The sequence below is a fragment of the Rattus norvegicus genome, chromosome 19 (genome assembly GCF_021556685.1).
Source record: "Rattus norvegicus strain SHRSP/BbbUtx chromosome 19, alternate assembly SHRSP_T2T, whole genome shotgun sequence".
Taxonomy (NCBI): domain Eukaryota; kingdom Metazoa; phylum Chordata; class Mammalia; order Rodentia; family Muridae; genus Rattus; species Rattus norvegicus.
This window is the reverse complement of record NC_141552.1, coordinates 65,083,995-65,105,084: the sequence shown is the minus strand read 5'-3', so window position 1 is coordinate 65,105,084 and position 21,090 is coordinate 65,083,995. Positions and strand designations below refer to the sequence as shown.

General features: G+C 52.1%; 2 protein-coding genes and 1 long non-coding RNA gene across 4 annotated transcripts in view; 2 read left to right on the top strand and 1 right to left on the bottom strand.

Annotated features, from left to right (window-relative positions):
- Window positions 1–8,209, top strand: part of Ca5a (carbonic anhydrase 5A) — a 29,812-nt gene extending 21,603 nt beyond the window's left edge. The window contains exons 4-7 of the mRNA NM_019293.3: window positions 1,264–1,359; window positions 1,513–1,575; window positions 6,610–6,765; window positions 7,786–8,209. Of these exons, the coding sequence (NP_062166.1) occupies window positions 1,264–1,359; window positions 1,513–1,575; window positions 6,610–6,765; window positions 7,786–7,929 (459 nt within the window). The 3' untranslated portion in view covers window positions 7,930–8,209. The remainder of the gene's footprint in view (window positions 1–1,263; window positions 1,360–1,512; window positions 1,576–6,609; window positions 6,766–7,785) is intronic.
- A 532-nt stretch (window positions 8,210–8,741) lies between these two features.
- Window positions 8,742–17,309, bottom strand: LOC102550600 (uncharacterized). 2 transcript variants are annotated; one of them, XR_015643649.1, is made up of 5 exons: window positions 17,119–17,309; window positions 12,960–13,101; window positions 9,960–11,673; window positions 9,455–9,646; window positions 8,742–9,070 (listed from the first exon to the last, which is right to left on the bottom strand). It is a non-coding gene; the product is annotated as an uncharacterized LOC102550600 (long non-coding RNA). The 2 variants fall into 2 exon arrangements; XR_015643648.1 differs by lacking the exons at window positions 8,742–9,070; window positions 9,455–9,646; window positions 9,960–11,673; window positions 12,960–13,101 and adding an exon at window positions 15,610–16,484.
- A 166-nt stretch (window positions 17,310–17,475) lies between these two features.
- The window catches only part of Slc7a5 (solute carrier family 7 member 5), a 28,607-nt gene continuing 24,992 nt past the window's right edge, over window positions 17,476–21,090 (top strand). Inside the window, exon 1 of the mRNA NM_017353.2 lies at window positions 17,476–18,079. Within this exon, the coding sequence (NP_059049.1) occupies window positions 17,539–18,079 (541 nt within the window). The 5' untranslated portion in view covers window positions 17,476–17,538. The remainder of the gene's footprint in view (window positions 18,080–21,090) is intronic.

The following is a 21,090-nucleotide window of genomic DNA, read 5'->3' as shown; positions in this document are numbered from 1 at the left end:
TCGGATGCCAGGTGTGATGCTGGGGACTTACCTCTCTGAGAAACTGTTCAGTGCTCACGGTCCTGTGTCTTATCTGGTGACCCTTGTTCCAAGTGACATGTTGGTACAAATGATCACACTATTCACTTCTGTCTTGGCAACTCAAGACACTTTTGGCGGCTTCTGGTCACTGTTAAGTTGACAGATGTGCTCACTGGTGTGGGAAAAGTTCTGTCTTCATTACTTTTCTGTTGTTGTGGGAAAAAAAAAACAAAAACAAACAAACAAAAAAAAAACATGACCAAGGGGAAGTGGTGGCACACGCTGATCCCTGAGTTCAAGACTAGCCTGGTCTACAGAGCAAGTTCTAGGGCTTTGAGAAATCCTGTCTCAAAAACCAAACCAAACCAAACCAACAACAACAACAAAAACCCATCATGGCCAAGGCAGTTCACAGAAGGAAAGATTTATTTGGGTAATGGTTACGAAGAATCAAGTAGCAGGTGGCAGACATGGCCACGGGAACAAGAACTGAGAACAGTTTTAAACACAAGCACGAAGCACAAGGGCAGATTAGAAAAGCGATTTAAATTCTCCTCTTCCCTTCTCAAGAGGTACATTATGTATATCTGAGCGCTCTATCTACATATACATCTGTATGCCAGAGAAGGACCTCAGATCCCATTATAGAAGGTTGTGAGCCACCCTAGGGTTGCTGGGAATTGAACCCAGGTCAGTGCTCTTAACTACTGAGCCACCTCTCCAGCCTCCACCTTTAAATTCTCAAAGCTTACCTCCAAGGACTCACTTACTCCAACAAGGCCATCCTCTTAAACTTCCCTAAGCAGCGCCACCCACTGGAGACCAAACATTCAAATATAAGAGCTAATGGTGGGCATTCTGATTCAAACCAACCCTTCTGGATTGCAGACAGGAACATGCCCTGGTGGCAGTCACATGTGACCAGCTGCCTCAGGATCCTGCTGCCTTGGGTTGCCCGCTATAGTAAACGGTAACTTTGAACCGTGAGCTCAAATAAAACCATTCTCCTTTCCAGTTGCTCTTGTCAGGGTATGGTGTCACAGCAGGAGGAAGAGAAAATAAAGCAAGGGTCTCCCTTTCTGTCTTCCGAGAGGCAAAGCTCTTGTAGCCTGTTTTTTGAGGTGCTCCAAGGACTCTGGCCACCAGCCCTTTGTGTGACATGGGTGGGCCTCGCAGAAGTGGTGTGACTGCTATTTCTGCTGCACTGCGGTGTATTAACATTCTCTTTCTACCCTGTTTCAGCTCCATTTGGTTCACTGGAATTCCATGAAATATGAAAATTACAAGAAAGCCACCACGGGGGAGAATGGACTGGCGGTGATTGGAGTGTTTCTGAAGGTAGCATCTGCCGGGCACCCATGCCTCTCCCACTGAGAATGACGGGCCTGGTCATCAAGAATGGCCTTTTGCACACTCCCCCCCCCCCCCCACGCACGGTGTGTTTTCACTGTCTACTGCCCAGACTAACACTTGTGTGTCTGTGCTATGCAGCTCGGGGCCCATCACGAGGCCCTGCAGAGGCTGGTGGACATCTTGCCGGAAGTAAGACACAAGGTAAGAAGCATGAAACCAGCAGCCCATGTTGCCAAAGCAACTCACTCAGGAAAATTCAAAGAGTTTGTCAGAGGCCGTGAGATTCTGGCTCTGAAAAGAGAAGTGAAGGGTCGGTCCTAAGACTCTTGTCACAAGTTGGATTTGGAAGCTTTCCCTCTGAGCATAGAGAGTGGTGGCATATGTCTATAATTCCAGCCCTCGAGAAGGCTGAGGCAGGAGGATTGCCAAAAAGGCCAGTCTGGGCTACATAATGAATTCCAGGCTAGCCTGGGTTACAGAATGAGACTCTTTAAAAACAAACAAGAAAGAGGACTCTGGTGGAGCTCTGTGGGTGGAGACCTCACTGAGCCTGCACAAGGCCGTCGTGGGTTCAACCCCCAGCACTGGCATCACTTGTCTGTGGTGGGAGACAGCTGCCATCTTGGGCGGTGGAAGCTGGAGGATCAGAAGTTGAAAATCATCCTTGGGATACTTGAAATTCCATCTCAGGAGGAGGCATAATATAGTAAGGCTCTCTGTATATTACCACTCACTCTCTTCCCACCCCCAGTGAGACAAAGGTGCTGGACTCTTTGGGACTGCCAAGTCCAGGGGCCCAGAAAATTCCAGCAGCCTGTGAACCCATCTTGGTTCTTGCTTTGCTCAAGCTCAATGTCCAGGAGTGATAAAGTCTGTGAAATCAGGCCGATGTGTCTACAGGATGTGAGAACACGGGCCTGCACTTTCCAGCAAGCAGAAAAAGAGCCTGAAACCAAGGACAGAGCAGATCTGGAGGTTGGGGGAGGGGAGAGGCAGCCTCGGTGGTGCACAGGCCAGAGGCAAGGCTCAGATGCTCCCTGAAGGTGGCTGAGCGTTCTTTGTATACCTTGGTATGTTAGCCTGTCTGGAGGGGATGACAGAGTAACACTGTTGCTTTTCTTTAAGAGCAACTCAGAGGCGACTTTGATGGAAACATGGAAATTCCAAAGAGATGGGTTTATTTATTCAGTACCACAACAAAGAATTCTGAGGCAAAAGGAAGCAAGGTGGCCATTAGACACGGGGACCTGGGGACAGAGGAGGCTTCCATCTGTCTTAACAATGGTGAGAGCTGACCTGCAGGAAAGTGTGGCCACCCCTTCCTCAAAGCTCACAGGAGTGTTTGATCTGTTCCTTGCCTCCTCTTGATGTTGAGGTCCAGATGCCCCCTGGGATGGAGACAGCTCCCTTACCCCCACTGTTCCCTGCGTGCCCTGGAACACCTCAAGGCCAACATACTGGGCGCCCAGCTCCTCGCCCTCTTCCTTGCTGGTCCACAGCCAGAACAAAACTGGAGTATGGGATGTTTTCCCAGCTGGCCTCTGCCTCCCACAGGGGTGGGAGAGAAAAGAGCAGGCTGCCGAGTGTTGTTTACTCAGGGTCTGTTTGACTTCCTTGGAAGGTTCTGGAGCTACTTTTCCTCACAGGCTGACCACAGGGGAGAGACTCAGTTCTTGCTCCAGTCATGCGAGCCCCCTCAAAATAACCCACAGACTCTAGAAGATAAAAGGACTTTCAGACACAGAAGGCCTAGCTGGAGAGAGATTCCACAGGCTAAAGACTGGGGAGTTGCTCAAGGACCCCTGGTCCTGTGGCTTTAGGACTTCTAGGGGGTGTTTGGTATGTTGTGGAGATCCTCAGTCAAGAAATCTTGGGTCCAAGGCCCTTGACCTGGCAGGGAACTGTGTGGTTTGGTCAAGTGACTCAACTTCTCAGAGCCCCCATTTCCCTGTTTGTGAAATTTGGATCTCAGGAGTGGGCACACGAGGACCTTGTTATCTAGATTAAAGTGACACGTGCACGGGGTTGGTCTTTGGTAAACTGGATGGGTCCAGGCCCTGGCTGTGGCTCTCAAAGGCTCATCTACTGTTGTCATGTGGGGCCGGGGAGGCGGTGGCACATACTGGGGGGTGTCAAGCAGCAGCACAGAGCTCAGCTGTCTGCGGTGGCTGTGAGAGTGTTCCTACCTTGAGGGGCTCTGGGGGAGCCTGTCAGACTTTAAAATGCTAGAACGTGGTGATTCTGAGGAGGATGAAGAGATGGAGGGAGGAGGTAAGGGGCAGGAGGCCTTGAAGTCAAATCCCTGCTCAACACAGAAAGCCCATCCCAGAGGCTGGTTTGCTGCAGCTTTGGACTCCTTTCAACAGTCCAGAATACAAATGTCATTGCTCACTTAGGCTGGGTGGCCTAGCTGGAGTTTAGGGTCTGGACCCTGGAGCTAGAGACTTAATCAGGGGGACCCCTGGAACCCTGTGTAGGACTCAGTATTATTGCCTAAAGATCTTGATTGGATTCATTTTTCCTGTCTCCCTGTCCCTCCACCACCACCAATGTGGCTGTCCTGGGTCTGCTCGCTTCAGGACCCCAGGAACCACTGGGCCTCTAGGAGGTTCACAGGGAAGAGAGAGCTCAGTTTCTGCACCTTGGAGCAGTGACATCCTGATATAATGAGAAACACCCAGGTGGTGAGCAGGTGGCACTCCTGCTACCAAGGTGGAGTTTTGTAGGGATCCCCAGGCCCAGTCTCTGTAGGTGTCCCTCCTCTGTCTCCTCTTTGTTGATGTTGACTTTGTGTGTGTGCAGGCCTCAGGTGTTGGTCCTTAGGTGCTGCCCACCTTGGTCTTTAAGGCAGAGTCTCTCCGTAGAGCTCACAGAGGAGGTGAGGCAGGCTGGCCCAGGATCTGCCTGTCTCTGCTTCCCTGGTGCTGGGATTTCTTGAGCATACACCACCCCACCCAGCTCTCTTATGTACCTTCTGAGGACTAAACTCAGGGCTTCAGGCTTGCAACACAGGTACTGTACTGACGGAGCTCAGTACATGTCTTTCCCAGTCGTGTTGGTTCTGTGCCTCATCCACTGATTCTGGCCACACCAGGTCCTTGATGTCCTTCAGGCTGCTTCTGCCTCAGGACCTTTGCAACAGACATGCCTTCTATGTTTGTCCACAGGTATCACTCCGTTAGGCCTCTGGGACCTTGCCTTTCACTGTCCCCCACCTGGTGCTTCTCCCCACCCACCTTGTTACTTTTCTCTAAGAGTCCCCAGTGTAAAGTGCTTATGTTTTGCTTCTTGGTCCTGTGGGGGTACACAAAAGGAAGTGGTTCTGTCCACTTTTCTGTGTGTGTATGTGTGTGTGTGTGTGTGTGTGTGTGTGTGTGTGTGTGTGTGTGTGTCCTCGGCACCCGAGGCAAAGTTAGGCTCGTGGTCAGCTCAGACAGGCATTTGTGAATAAATGGAAGGAATGCTTGCTTACTTGCATGACATCCCACGGGAGCTGAGAGAGCCTTTATGAATCCCAGGAAGCGTTGCAAACACAAACTGTGAACAGAGGGCCTGAGGCGGAGGCCAGGCTCACTCCAGCTGTCTTGAGAGGAGGGCAGAGAGCTTGAGCAATACACCAGGAGCAGATGCAGGGGTGGGAAGGTGGGGAGTGGAAGGGTGGGGGAGAGGGGTGGCTCCCACCTGCTCCCTGTGACAGGGAAGAATGTGAGGGTTGGGGGGGGGCCCACAGCATGTACACTTTATATGTTAGGGGGCTGGAGAGAGACAAGGCAGCTGGGCTGGCTTGTTTATTTTTGTTCGAGACAGGGTTTCCTCTGTGGACCAGGCTGGTCTCGAACTCAGAGATCCACTCCCCTCTGCCTCCCAAGTGCTGGGATTAAAGGCATGCGCCGCCACCGCCCATTGACAGGCAGCTGTTCTTAAACCTGTAGGATTTATTGGTGCAACCACTGTTGAGAACACACGGTGGGTCCTTAAAAGTAAAAGAAGGAAAAAAAAAAAAACAAACCAAAAACAAAAACAAAGAGAGAGCCCATCTGGTCCAGCAATCCTGAGGACTGAAAGACGCTCCAGGCCAACAGCACCCACCCCATTCCATTCTGGAAGTACTTTTAAGATAGCCAGAAGGGAGAAGCTGGCCCGGTGCCCAACATGGGTGAATACAGATGAAACGAAGAAGCCAGTCGTGACAGGACACCCAGAGCATCCTAGCTCAGGACATACAAGAGCATTCCAGCTCACTTCAGTAATTTCAGCACTCAGGAGGAGGAGGCAGAGGGATCAGGAATTCAGGTTTATCCCTGTCTAGCAGATTTTTGAGGACACCCTGGACTACACAAGACCCCGTCCCAGCTGGGTATTGTATCATAGGCCCAGCACTTGGGAGGCAGACTCGGCAGATCTCTAAGTTTGAGGCTAGCCTGGTCTACAGGGAGAGTTCCAGGAGAGCCGGGGCTATGCCGAGTAACTCTGCCTTGAAAAACATAAAAACAAATAAGCAAAATGGGGTGGGGGAGGAAGGCGGGTAGGCAGACTGGTAGGCTAGCTGTTCCTAACACCCACTGTGCATGGCAAATCCCAACAGCACAATGCTCAGTAAAATAAGACAGCTGCAAAGCCAGCCGTGGAAGCACGGGTCTTTAACCCCAGATCTCTGTGAGTTCGAGGCCAGCCAGGGCCACACAAAGGAGACATGTTGACTACTGTAGGTCTGTAGGTTCAGAGCCAGGAAGTGGACGGTGGCTTCCAGCGGTCAATGAAGGATGGGAGTCAGTGTTTAATGAGGCAGAGAAAGTTCTGGAGATGGATGTGTGTGATGACTACATGAAGTGAATGTTCTTAAACCCCCCCGAACTGCACACTTGAAACTGTCAAAAATGGTACCCCATACATGTACACACACACACACACACACACACACACACACACAGACACACACACACACACACACACACACACACACACACACACACACACGTTTACAGCCAAGGTATATAGGATAGGAAGGCGTAACTTTCAGGGGAACTAGAACCATTTGGCAGGAGTCCCTGTTTCATAAAGAAGAGTCATGTTTTCTTTATGCTCCCACATGTGACAGTGGTGGCCACATAACCGTTGTTCAGAAGACTCGTTTGGTCATTAAGGCTGTGGTAAGATGGAGAGGTGCTTGGCTCCTTCCTGGCCCCCATATATGCTGGCCCCCCAGGTTGATGGGGCTGTGGTTCTTGTTTTCAGGACACACAGGTGACCATGGGGCCCTTTGACCCTTCTTGCCTGCTGCCTGCCTGCCGGGATTACTGGACCTACCCTGGCTCCCTCACCACCCCACCACTGGCTGAGTCAGTCACCTGGATTGTGCACAAGATGCCCATTGAGGTGTCCCCGAGCCAGGTGAGCACTCAGGCTGAGTCACAGCCCCCAAAGAGGTCACTTTTGCCTGCCTCTCCATCCAGGTGTCATGGTAGGGCATTGCCGGACTCCATTTTCTGGTCCATCTGGAGGTTTAAAGTCAACCTCTGGTTGCCGCTGTCTGGGTACCATTTGCTTTGTGCTTTGAGATAGGGTGTCTCATTGGCCTCAAACTCAGCTCGGGGCTGGCTGATTACTGAGCACCAGGATCCCCTGCCTCTGCTTCCCCATTGCTGGGATTGCAAGAGCAACACCACCATCACAGTTCTAGGCTCAAACTCAAGCACAGTGCTGACGGGCCACACCTCCACAGCCCAGCTGGCTGTACTTGAGATGTTCCCGAACTGCTGGGAGGGGTTTCCATTAGCAGGAGAGTCACCGAGTGCAAGGGGCCATGATTGCATTTTGGGGTGGCGTACGTCGCGTATGAAGCGAGCATGCATCATACTCCCTGAGGTCCAGGCGTGATCACGGTTCTGAGTCAGAGAGCTCTGCCTATCCGTGTAAGGACCAAAGCCATTCTCAGATCTGGATTGGACCTTTCTGTTTGCCTTGAGGAAAGGTTGTTTTCTTTCTGGGGGTAGGGGAGAGTGGTTAATTGTCCTGATGTTACTGTCCACCTCATCACAGGAGTTCAGTGGGGGTGGGAGTTGTAAATGTATACATTAACTGAAAAATGCGATCATGGCACATACGCAGAGCACTCCCTCCCTCCCTAAGTGGCTCACTCAGAGGCTGGTGAGTAAGTGCTGGCTCAGCTGGGCCTCAGCACCCTCCTGTGACCTTTCTTTGGGACCCCTGGGGTTCCCTCCTGCCTGTGGGTTCTCCAACCCCAACAGAGAAGCAGTCCCCGAGCCTCTGGTGAAGCCTTAGGCATCACGGAGTCACGGGTTCGTTAAGCTGTGTTCTGTGGGTCACTCCTGATTCAGTGTGGGAGGGGACGCCTGGCGCGTGGATCTCTCTGTGCCCGAGTCGGCTCACCCAGGCTGTTCTCTATTGCAGCTGTCCACATTCCGTACACTCTTGTTCTCCGGGCGAGGTGAGGACGAGGAGGTGATGGTGAACAACTTCCGCCCGCTCCAACCACTCAGGGGCCGCAACGTTCGCTCCTCCTTCCAGGTCCCCAGGGTGGGAACAAAGTCTTGATCTCAGGATGAGGTCTGTAAGGATAGGCAGAGCGGATGGAAAAGGGGGTGCGCATTTCCAGGGTGCGACGCCTGGATTAAAAAAAAAATGGCTGCAGAGATGGCTCAGGGGTTAAGAGCACTGACTGCTCTTCCAGAGGTCCTGAGTTCAGTTCCCAGTAACCACATGGTGGCTCACAACCATCTGTAATGGGATCCGATGCCCTCTTCTGGTGTGTCTGAAGAGAGCGACACTGCACTCATATGCATTAAATTAATAAATCTTTAAAAAAAAAAAAAAAGAGACCATTGCTCCAGTCAGCCTGTTTCGTTGCCTTTGCGAGTAAGAGACGTACTCAAGAAACCCAAGTGGAGCTGGAGGGACAGCTCAGCCCACAAACAGCTTGCCGTATGCTGCAAGGACCTGGGTTCCCATCCCCAGTATCCCTACAAAGAGTCAACTATGGCGACATGGAGAGTGGAGTCGGGTGGATTCCTGGAAGTCTGCAGGCCAGCTGGCCGGAACTGTGTAGCAAAATTCCAGACCAGTGAGAGGTCCTGTCTCAGGCAAGATGTGGGAGGTGTCTGAGGACTGACATGTGACATTGCCCTGTGACATCCACACACAAAGAATGTTCATTTGCATCTATACACGTGCACCGAAATGCCCAAATCATAGACTCATAAACACGTGCACACACACACACACACACACACACACACACACACACGCACGCACACACGCAATCTTAAGTTTATAGAGTAGAACAGCTCTGGGCAGAAGACCCAAGATAGGTACAAGGTGGCCTTCAAGACTCAGCAAACTGGGATGTGGTAGCTCATGCCTTTAATTCCACTACCGGGGAGGCAGAATGGGTGGATCTCTGTGAGATCGAGGCCAGCCTGGTATACATAGTGAGTTCCGGGATAGCCAGGGCTACGTAGTGAGACCCTGCCTCAACAAAATATAAATAAAAATCCAAAACCAAAAACTGGACAAATTAAAAACCAAAAACCTGCCCACATGGATTGTCTTGTCTGCCTCTCGGCTCCTGTTCTGCACGTGGAAGTCGTCTGTGGCACATTGCTAGGGCCACCCAGAGTCCTCAGCAGCACAGAGGGTGGGACCAATATCCTCTTCTTCCGTGTCAAACCCGTGATCCCTGGAACACATCATGGAGGGCTTGGGGCTTAGAGAGTGCATCCTTAGATTTCAGGAAAACCCGGGCTACAGTCAAGGTGTGGGCAAGGCTGCTTCCTTCTAGAGGCCTCAGGCTGGCCCGTCCATCCCCCCACTGCTGGCTTACTGCCACAGACTGCCTTTTCCCTCACTCTGTGCTCTCATAGTTACCTCTCCTCCTGCGGTCTGGCCTGGCTGCCTCAGGAAGACCCCTCATGGTTACCTGGTGTCCGTGCATAGCCCAGGATCATGCACAGCTCCATAACCATGTCTTTAATCCCAGGGCAGAGTCCCTGAGGCCAGGTCACATATCCATGGGGTCAAAGGCTTAGACACGGGTATCTCTGAGGAGCGTCACAGTACTCACCATAGATTCTATCTCTTCACTGCCACAAAGGGATGTGGTATAAAGGGAGAGGCCTTGAAAGGTGAGACATTCATCCCCGCCTCACTGCTGCCAGACACCCCTCTGTTGGGTGCCTTCCACTGTGTCTCTGGAAAAATGGCTGCCATGCTCAACTCTCAGGGACTCAGCTGCGTTTCTGGACACCCCACCTGGCTGTGGAGAGGTGTCCTTAGAAGGGTCTTCAGCCTCGGCTGGGGCCTCGGTGGTGCCCACTCTAAAAACATCACCCCTCATGGCATCCTCACTTCCAACTGCCTCACCCTGCTCCACCAGGCTGGGTCTCCAGCTTCTTACCTTTTCCTGGGAGTCTCCACCCTCAGATGCCCTGCAACTTGCCCCTTCCTTGGTCTCTGACAATAGCCAGTTACAGAACGCTCACCCTCCCTCACAGGCTGGTCCTTATCCCTATCGTGTCTCCTGACCTCTCAGTCCAGTGTATCCCATGTATTCTGGGATCCTTCAGCACCTGTCATCCTTTATGCTCAGCCCCATGGGATTCAGACTCTGGTGGAGCAAAGACCGTCGGTCTCAAGGGTGAGGGTGGGGACTGTGTCTCTATGGTCTAGCAGACGGCTCAGCACAGAACAAGGCCTTCAGTGTTTATTTCATGGAGGAATGGGAGCTATCTCCTGTCTCCTGTGTGTGCACCTGCTCTGACCAGCACACAGCATCCAGCGTCAGAAAGCCAAGGGAATGCCAGGCTCAGAGGCATCGTTTATACGTTGGATCGGGATTACCCAGGGCTCCATCGCCCCAGTTCCAGATGACAATAGGTGTCCTGTCACCTCAGCCATTTGGGGATTTTTCTTTTTTAACTGTTTCCTTGGAAGAATGAAAACCCATTCTTGTGGTAGTCGTTGCTTTTATAGTATTACAACTTTCCCTCAGGTGGAAATGCAGTTCGACGAAGTGTTATCTTCAAACATCGCTTCCTGCCGGGTATTCAGTGAAAAACAGCACGGAGAAATAAGCAAGCACCGGTTTGTCTCCCAGGGCACACTGTGTTTCCCTGGGTGTGTGAGGGCGGGGGGGGGGGGGGAGGGGAGATAAAGAATAGATATGTACTCAGGTCCACAAATAGCTCCTCAAATCAAAGAGAGCCTGCGTAGCCCCCGGGTTTACTTTGGCAGCAGTTGGGTCCTCTCCCATCCCTGTGCTTCCTACCGTGTCAACAACCTGCGGTGGGGCTAGGCAGTGTCCTGGAGCAGCTACAGAAAGCCACCCTGGGCTTCCGGACATGCCTCCTCCTGGAAGAGTGTAGAGGTTAGTGTGCATCTGTGACCTTGGCAGTAGCTGGACCAGGTGCAGCAAACTCCTGAAGGCCACTCTTGACTTCCAGGCATGTTGGGCATCTTGGCTGCCATGGCTGGCAACAGAGTATGAGAGGATCAGGTGGCTCTGTTGTTACAGACGGGACACCAGAGGGCAAGCGATCATCTTGCCTTTGGTTGGAACCTGAAGTTCATTCTTGAAGAAACGAAATCCTTGAGTCTCTGATGGCAGGGGGGTGAGAGGGGACTTCAGTCCACACGAACGAGTGGCTATAACAAGACAGGACCTCACGCAGAGGCTCCCGACAGACAGGTGTGCCTTCTGGTCATGCGTGATAGCGCATGCTGGTTAACTGTAGCCCGTGAGATGCTGGTGCAGAGACTTGAACTCTTACATTCGAGGTCACCGGTCTGCTTTTTTGTCTTCTGTGCTGGGGTGATAGATGACACTGCCATGCTTGGCTTTTTGTAGAGTGGATACCCAGGTCCTCACGCGTGTGCATCCCCCCAGCCCTCTGAGACTCACGTAGCAATCGGAAAGCAGCATCCATGAGAGAGAGAGTTCCTGAAGTCTCAGATGCAGGCGTAGAGCTGCTCCCACCAGACCAGACCATTTGGGGAACTTGATCAGCATGAGGAGCTTGGGCCTCAGGAGATTCTCTGAGGGACAGGGCTCTTCTGGGTTTGGGGCCCAGCTCTCAAGGTTTGAGCCTGGGACGAGTTGCAGAGGAGCCACAATCATTCATCAACATCCATTTTCATGGGGTCTCAGAGGAAGAGGACACAAAGATGGAGACATCTATTGGGAGGAAGGGGCTTAGCCCCACCGCACCTCTGCCTCACATCCGACAAGAACTCAGACAGGATCCTGCAGCGACTCTTTCCTCTGAGGGCAAGGGTGCCTTTGTCCTGGAAAAAAAATTTCCTTTTGTTAGCTATTTATAAAAAGCCATGTTAGCCTGGAGACACTAAAACACTCCCAGGAAGAGGACTGAGCCTGGACACATTGCTACAAAATATAAACAAAATGGGGGAAAAAGGCCTTTGATATCAGCCCTCAAAGCAGCAGGGCAAAAAAACCCCCAAAGGATCCTGCCTCCCTCCCGGTCCTGGTAGGCTCAGAGGCCACACACCATTGTCTTCAGAATATCTGGCCCAACTTTGAAAGTTCAAGGCTCTGTCCTTGGCTCTTATGTTACTTTCTCCATTTTTTTTTTTAAGAATGCAGACATGTGAGAACTCTTGCTGGGTCCCCGTGAAGAGGCCACAATTGATCAGTCTCCCAATTCTGCCTCGTTGGGACAATAGCCACCGTCTCAGCAGTGTTGGCTGTCCCTGTACCGTACTCCAGTCCCCCCACCCACCCATTCTGTGTAACCTGGGGCATTAGACTCTGTCAGTCCCAGAGCATGCGCAGCCATTCTAAGAGAGTTACTCCCCCCTTGCTAGATACCCATCCTTTCTTCCCCAAAGGCCTGCTGTGCCCCTATTCAGCTGTGTTCTGTGGTCAGTGGTTACAGCTCAAGACTTTGTTCCTCTGTTGACAGTGGGCTCTTGTGACTGCCACCATAGCCCAACTTGACATTCAGAGGCCCCTTCAAGCCAACGGCCCCTACGTTTATCTACCCAGTGCCACAGACACTTCAGGATGCCTGGTCTCTTCAGTCCCTACACCCCATGTTGACAGAATCAGTGGGTCCTGTCAGTGGGCCACTGACAACCATCAAACCTTACAGATTCCTGTTTGTCTCGTATTGTATTGGGCCCTGACCAGCCTCCCTCCGCTGTCGAGCTGTTTGGCTTAGACGTTGCCTTTCCTCTCTGTTCTCACCAAATTTATTTCTCTGAATGGGGAAGTGTCTGCGGGTGTGGTTGTGAGACAAACATGATCCTTTGGCCTCCCTGTTCCAGAAGTTTCTTGTGGTACTGAGGCTTAAAGCACCTGTTTCTCATGGGGGGAGCCCAGCCCTTGGCTCTCTGGCAGAACAGTTGTGTATGTGACACCATGACTGTTTGCAAAAGCCACTCCTTCCGGCCCTTAACCTCCGCCTCAGCCATCCTCCCTGCCGGTAGGGAGATGTTGGGAGAAGCTTGCTTCCGCCTCAGGCCCCTCATCACCAGAGGAGCCTCTAAGGGAAAGGGGGCAACATGCTTCACTCGTGTTTGAGACAGGGCCTCCCACAGCCCACACTGACCTAGAACTTGTGATCCTCCTGCCTCAGCTTGTGGAGTGTTGGGTTTATAGGTGTGGACCACCAGGCAGCTTGATCATAGCTTTCTTGGGTTCAGGGGCAGAGTCTGTGTCCACAGCAGGAAGGAGAGAGGGCAGCTGTGTTTCTAGGATGGAAATTAGTCTCGTCAGAATTTCCTGTCAGCTAGGGATCTTTTTCAGTTGCACTCAAATGCTTCTGAATTTGAAAGTTACCTTTAAGCAGGGTAAATTCTGCCGATCCTTTTTACTGAATTCCTCTAATTCCAAGGGCCGTCTCCAACACATGCTCTCAAACGTATAACCCCAAACATAATGGCAGAGGGGTGTGTGTGTGTGTGTGTGTGTGTGTGTGTGTGTGTGTGTGTGTGTGCTCATACATGGTACAGTCCTTTGTTTTACTTCATAATTATCCGTGCGGTTGACTCTATTTTAGCGTTTAGCCCAATAGCTTTTTATTGGCAGTGCACTTGTTAGAGCACAGGGCAGTTAGGGTGCATCAAGAAGTAGGCTGGGGAGGTACAGGCCTGTAACCTCACCCAGTGTGTGAGAGGCAGAGGCTGACAGACCTTTGTGAGGTTGAAGCCAGCCTGGTCTACATAGCAAGTACCGGACTAACCCAGGGCTATATAGTGAAAGCGACCCCAGGTAAAAACAGGCCTGTGGCCCTGGTGTGAAAGGTGTGTGCTTCTGGGAGCAGCAAGCACTCGTGATCTAGAGATGCTCAGTGTAAGCAAGGCAGCGATGAAGCAAGGTGGGGAGGAGGGCACGCAGGGCTGGGGCTCTCTGAGGAATCAAAGCATAGAAACCTGGGACAGAGGGACTAACAAAGCCTCAGAGATGAGAGAGCTCAATGCAGCACCAGGTCAGGCATGTGGGGCTGCCCGGGAGCAGGGGCAGAGCCTCTTTGGTTTTGAGACAGGGTTTCATGTAATCCAGACTGGCCTGGAATGGAAGATCCTCCTACCTCAGCATCTAGTGTGTTTGATTGGTTGATAGGTGTTTGGCCACCCAGTACTTATGGGTGAGGGCATCGAATTTCTTATTTTCCAGAGCCCAGTTGACCCCAACTTGTTCCTCCACTTGGCTTCATGGTACAGGCTCCTGCTCTCAGGAGCATCAAAAACCTGTACTGTGTGTGTGGAGGAAGTCGAGGTTCATTTGGAAAAGGGCGCATGGCTGTGCACCTGTGAGTTGGGGTTTCAAAAGTGACTAGTGAGGCAGAACAGAAACTGGCTCGTGGAGCCCGGAGGCCCGAGAGGGTCCAGTTATGTTTCCACGAGAGCCACACTTGCTTTGAGGCACTCAAGACCGGCTCCACTGCTGGGGACGGGGTCTGCTGGAGGCGCTGTCCTGGCTCAGCTGGTATGTACTAGGTTCCACTCCCACTGCATAGAGGCAAACAGAAGGCCTGCTGGAAGGATAAGCCAATGCCACTCTTCACTGAGGTCATGGCTGCTCAGGGCACACATTCACTTTAACAGTGTGGCCAGTACTGCTCCCTTCTCAACAGCGTTCGCCATCAAGAATCTTGAGGGGGAAAAAAGGATGCTAGGCCTTTGGTAAAGTGCGTGTCTTCTAAGCACACACACACACACACACACACACACACACACACACAGAGAGAGAGAGAGAGAGAGAGAGAGAGAGAGAGAGAGAGAGAGAGAGAGAGAAATGGCTCAGTAAGCAAAGGTGCTTGCAGCCAATCCAAACGACCTGAGTTCAACCACCCTTGGAACTGATGTGGTAGACGTGACTCAAGGCAAGTTGTCCGCTGATCCATGCATATTGCCATCTGCAGAAACACTCTGGTCACTGTGCCTCTGTTGCATGGCTTTTCATGGGTAGACGTGAACAGACTTCTCATCCCAGATGGGGCACTGACAGACCCATTTCTATGCAAGTCCAAGCAGCTCAGTGAATGGGCTCACTGGGCACGGTCACTTACAGTAGGGGTGACAAGATAGCAGTTTCGACACTAAGTCCCCTTACCTCCTCAATCAACCTTCTACCTCTGGAATACTCCGCCACACCCAGACATGTGTACCTAGGGCTGGAGAGCGCTGGGCAGCATAGGAGAAGTGGGGGGGAGCAATGACCTTCTCCACCCCTTTCTTCTATGAAGGACTGTAAGAGGTACTCGCTCTGATTTCAAGATGGAGATAGGAAGACAGGGCTCCCCAATACCATGTTAGCCCAATGCCATTTTAAATAAATTACTGACCAATTGAACTAGCCACTAGGAAAACATGCCGCAGGGAGCCCAAAGTGAGGAAATTTAAGACGAAACTTCTCAACCTACCAGTAGATGGCGCCCTTGGAAAACATTTCAGAGTCTTACTGCTGGAAAAGGAGTGACGGGGGCACCCGACAGAGATAATACAGCTGCTTTGCAGGAAGAAGTCTAAGGCCTTACCTAACCCTGTGAAAAGTGGCAGCGGAGGACTCACGAGCCATGGGTCCTGGGGACATTCACTGGGCATGGTCACTCTTTCTGGAAAGGACCACAGCTGCTTCCTAGGACTCCAATTCCCTGGCACCGGACCTCCCAGCTGTCCCAGATCACAGGTCCCCCTCTGCTTTCCTTGTTCATTCTTTCTCTTAATTCCAGACGCAGAAAAGCCATTTGAATCTGCTGCGCTCCTCCACGGCCACCCCTTTTGGGCTCTAGTAGTGGCCTTGGTTTAATTGTGGTTGTGATTTTACACCTCCGTGGACTATTGCTGTCTCTGGCTCAAATCAAAGCTTCCCCACAGCGGGTATGCAGAACCTAGCCACTGTGAATGGGGACGGATTCCAAAAGAAGCAAGGGTTAGCCACCCACAGGTGAGAGGTGAGCAGGTTGCTTGACTTGAGGTAGGAAGCCACGAGGGTGCACATACTGGGCAGGCAAGTTACACAACTGCTAAGTCGGTTTCCTCACAAAGTGTTTCTAAGGGTCGCCACGTGTCCTATTAGGTTAGGCGCTGTACCTTGGAATCTTAGCAATGTCTCAGTGGGTTGGTGGTATGCTTTTAGCCCTCCGGAAGGACCGTGTAAAGAATGAGAGGCAAGTTTCTCAATCTTCCCAAAGCCACCAATTTAGGCAGTCTGTAGCATGGCATGTTAATGTCGTGACCTTTTAGCTCCATAGCTTCCCACCGCCCAGGCTACAGAGACTCCGGCTTGTCATGGCTTGTCACTGTGTTTGAATGGCTGACATACTGGAGTGGGGGATTGTGGGTAGGGAGAGGTGACTCCAGTGACCCTTGGAGTCCATGGCTGAACACCTCCCTCCCCGACGATGTGGGCTTCCACGGACGGCTCTGGCATTCTTGGCTGCAGCTATGGATCCAGAGAAGGCGAGGGGTTTGAATTTCTTCATTGGTCATGCCACACGAGTGGGAAAGACCTGGCAGACTGGGTTTTGCAGAGCACACAGGGTTTTGCATCCTTCTGAGTCTGAAGGTTCTTCTTGAATTAAGCCCCTCACCCTCCCTTCTGCTTGTCCGTGAGCTTTCCTGGGGACCCCCTTGGATGGAAAAAGGGAACAGTCAGTGAAAAGGAGAGAGTCTTGGGGCTTCCTGGTCTGACCTTGACTGATGAAACTTTCTAAGCACGACTGTCAGCTCAAATCACCATGCCAGGCAACCAGGCCTGAAATGTTCAATCTTTCATACATTCCCTCAAGAGCCATCTCACCTAAGACTTCCTAAGAATGACAAACTAAGGTCCTTTCACCTCAGCCTGCTTTTCAAATCCCTATGTAGATAGGACAGGTTCCCCTCTTCTAAAGCTTGCTCCTCCAGCTTGGGTGTACCACTAGAACGTTTGTCAAGATTCTCCTATGGACCAGGTAGATATTTAAGCCCATGACTGAGCTGGCTACCACCCTGACCTATTCTTCCCTGCTTCCTCCAGAGCTGATGAATCATTTGACCCTCAGACTCGTTTCCTCTGGACCAAACTGGACCATTAACGTGCTTCACCCCACAGCCCACCCCCATTTATCCTAGATACGATATCTATCCTCCACCTCCCAGATGCACAGGATATGCACCCCGGAGGAAGGGGAAATAAACACTGCGAGACAAGGCCAGGATTCCCGCCCGGCAGGTGAAGGGTGGGCGAAAACATTGAGTGAGCCACCCTTCCGGTGCTCTTACTTCAGGCGAGTCCTCTGTACTGTCTGAGGCAGGAGAAGAAGCACGCTCTCACCGACCCGCCCCCGACATCCTGCACACACACAGGGACTTGTAAGGAGGTGTGAGGCACGGGTGGAGACCCGCGTACAGCAGTCAGGTCTTGTGAAACACGCCGCGATACAGTCCGCATCATACGCTCCACGTGCTTCAACAGACCTGGGGGCTGGGCCCGGGAGGAGGCGGAGTCGCGTGGACGGAGGTGGGCGGGGCCTTCGCGGACGGACCAACGGCGGAGGCGAAGGGCGGAGCCTAGCGGGCGGGTAACGGTAGCAATAAAAGGCCGCGCGGGCGGGGAGGGCGCAGACGCATTTCTCTATACGCGGAGAGCGGCTCGGCCGCGCGCACGCCGGGTATCCAGGCCGAGCCGGGAACGTCGAGAGCATGGCGGTCGCGGGCGCAAAGCGGCGCGCGGTTGCGGCCCCCGCGACGACGGCGGCGGAGGAGGAGCGGCAGGCGCGGGAGAAGATGCTGGAGGCGCGGCGCGGGGACGGCGCGGACCCCGAGGGCGAAGGCGTGACCCTGCAGCGCAATATCACACTGATCAATGGTGTGGCCATCATAGTGGGCACCATCATCGGTTCGGGCATCTTCGTGACGCCCACCGGCGTGCTCAAGGAAGCCGGCTCGCCCGGACTGTCGCTTGTGGTGTGGGCTGTGTGCGGCGTCTTCTCCATCGTGGGCGCACTGTGCTACGCGGAGCTGGGCACTACCATCTCAAAGTCAGGCGGCGACTATGCCTACATGCTAGAGGTCTACGGCTCGCTGCCCGCCTTCCTCAAGCTCTGGATCGAGCTGCTCATCATTCGGCCCTCCTCACAGTACATCGTGGCGCTGGTCTTCGCCACATACCTGCTCAAGCCGGTCTTCCCCACTTGTCCCGTGCCCGAGGAGGCTGCCAAGCTCGTGGCCTGCCTCTGCGTGCGTAAGTAGGGGTCCGGGCTGGGCGGGGCTGGGCGGGGCGGGGTGAGCGAGAGTCAAGGTCTCTCTGTGTTTACTGCTGGGCAACACCCATCCCAGCATCCCTCCATCTGTCCATCTCTGGACTATCCCGGCAGTTCCAGGCTAAAGTCACAGGTCTCAGAACCCACGTGCGTTTCTTTAATCCATTCATAGTGTCTACACTTTCGGGGCAGCCCTCGCGAGACCTCAGTGGGTCACGGCTGTGTCTCCGTGACGGGCATCCCGCTTCCCGACCTGAATCCGTAAGATACGAGAGGTCTACCCTGTCCTGGGTGAGAGCAATACTCCTTGCCTCCAGCAAAGCACCACGTGGAGTGACTGATGTGCCAGTTTCCTGTTTCAGCTTCAATTGCTGACTGGTTGCTAAGAGGGAAATTGCAGTTAAAAAAAAAATCACTTACGTTCTTAAAACCGACCTATCAGGAATTAGTGCATGGGCTGACTCATAAAAAAACAGTAGTAATAAAATTGTGTGTGGTAGTGACGGCTCCTTGCTCGTTTGGGATGAGTAGCAGAGTCCTGTAAAGTCTCCCTGTTAGTAAAGGACTGAAACTGAAGACAGTCCGTGTGGGTGGGCTTGGGGGTCCCAAGATGTGCCAGGTAACAGCTGTTGAATGTTGTCCTTACAGGACCCGAGACGGATTGACTGCTTTCTAAAAACAGTTGTGTGATTTTTCAGGACTGGGAAAAATGATCGTTTAAAGCAAATGCCGCATGATTTGGTGGTGGAGAGCAACCTGTAAATCGTGCTACTTTCAAAATTACAGATGGGTTCAGGCAGCTAAGACAGGTTTCTTTGTTTGCTTTAGGAGCTGTGTTGACGGTGCACATAAAGAGGGCGACAGCGTGGCAGGGCTAGACTTAACCGTCTTGGGCTGAGAGCCATGAAAGTAGGGGGCTGCTGTTAGCACTGGAGCCACTGCCCGATGCCGGCCGATGCCTATTTTGGCTTTGGCCATGAGACTGTCTCTTGTTATCAGTCACAGCTGGGTGTGCCCTTAAATTCTGGGACCACCCACTCTGCTCTGTAGTGCTGATCGGAGACTGACTGGGTGATGACCTGTAAGGTTTCCTGTTTGCTTGATTCATGTATAAGAATGGTCAAAACCACAGTTGGTCAGCAAAAGCAGTGGGCTGGCCCGGGAAAGCCTGGCCTCAAAGGGGACAGTGACTACTGCACTTGCATACTCAGAATCTTAACTGTCAGGTTCTCCTTATTGATGGGATGACTTGACCTTTAGGCCATATAGGGAACGTCATGGGTATGGTTAAGGTTTTCTGTTGGTTTGTTTGGTTTTGAGACAGGCTCTTGCTACACATCCCTGGCTGGTCTGCAACTCGCCTCTGCCTCCCAAGTGCAGGGAGTAAGAGTGAGCACCAAGGTGCCAGGCTGGCATGGCTATCTTTAAAGAGCCCACACTCTTGCCAAGATAGTTGTGGAAAGTGGTTTCTGACTTCTGCAGGTGCTAGTGACATGTGGGAAGCAGTGTTTGCCCACAGGAGGCAGGCAGCACGGAGAGCTTGCAAATATTCTTTCTTTTAAAATTTTCAATGTTTTATTTATTTTGCACACTGGTGGAGGTCAGAGGGCAGTTATGGGAGTTAGTTCTTCCTTCCACCATGTGAGTTCCTGGGATGGAACTCAGATCTTCATGTTTGACAGCAAGCAATTTTATCCACTGAGCCATCTCACTGGCCCAAATGTCTTCTTATTTGAAAAAAATAAAAGTAATAACACAAACGTGTAATTGTGTAAATATCCAGCTATGTAGACACGTGAGGGTCAAGCATGAGATCCACGCTCCTGTCACCTGGCAGCTAATTGGTAAAGTCCCAGTTGATCTCAATTGACATCTGTTTGAAAACCTAAGGGGACAGCATGTCTCAGCTCTTCAGGAAAGCTCCCAACAGGCTTAGCAACATTTGGGGCGTCCACGATTTGAGAACAGGTGAGCAGGTGCCTCCCACAGGATCTGCAGCAGGTCGAGCTCTCAGACTTGTGATGCAGAGGCTTTGGTGGGCTTTTTGTTCCTTTGTTTTAAATTAAAAATGTGTGTATGAGTGCTTTGCCTGCATGTGTGTCTGTACCACCTGACCTGCTTGGATTGCCTGTGGAGGCCAGAGTCAGAGTCACTGGAGTTACAGACAGTTGTGAGCTACTATGTAGGTGCTGAGGTTTGAACCCTGGTCCTCTGGAGGAGCATCCAGTGCTTTTAACCATTGATCTATCTCTCCAGCCCCATGATATAGGGTTTTTAAAAATACCTTAAGTAGCCTTTTTACAATCTTTTGTGGTTGCTGTAGGTAGAAGCTGCTGGTAAGTTCTAGAAAGGACACACCCTGGCCCAAATTCTGAGTATCAGGGTAAGATCTGTCCATTATCTTTCTGCTCGTGTGATCATCAGTGGACAGCTCTGTTTCTCTGAACCACAGGAACATACGCAACCAGCTTCTAGTTGGAACAAGAGATCTCAGTAACATCAAGATAAGCTTCTACAGGAGAGCCTCATCTGTACCTGCTTGAAAGAGGTAGACTCCAGAAAGGGAGCTGGCTTGACAGGGCAGAAGGAGAACCCCAGGAGGCTCCTGGTGTTCAGTAGAGCTTCAAAGTCTCTTAAGGCCTCGGTGTTGGCACTCAGAGGATTGTACTCTGAGGAGGGAGTTTCTGTGTGTCAGTGAGTGCCTTGTTCTTTCTCCAGGGCACTTCTGGGGAACATAGTGTTCCCTGGCTTCTATGCCTTGGGAGGAAAGGCCCTGAGGAAGCACCAAGAGTCAGGTTTTAGGGCAGAGGTCTGGTTTCTGTGAGTTGAGGCTTCTGGGGTCCTCTGCTCATCTCTCCACAAGTGTCCCTCACCCAGTTAAGACTGGATTGGGAAGTAACTTGGCATCCACCTGAGTGAACCCACTGATAGTGAAGGTGGATGCCATCTACCTCACAGCGAGTCTGGATCGCTCCCTCTGACCTCAGGCCTG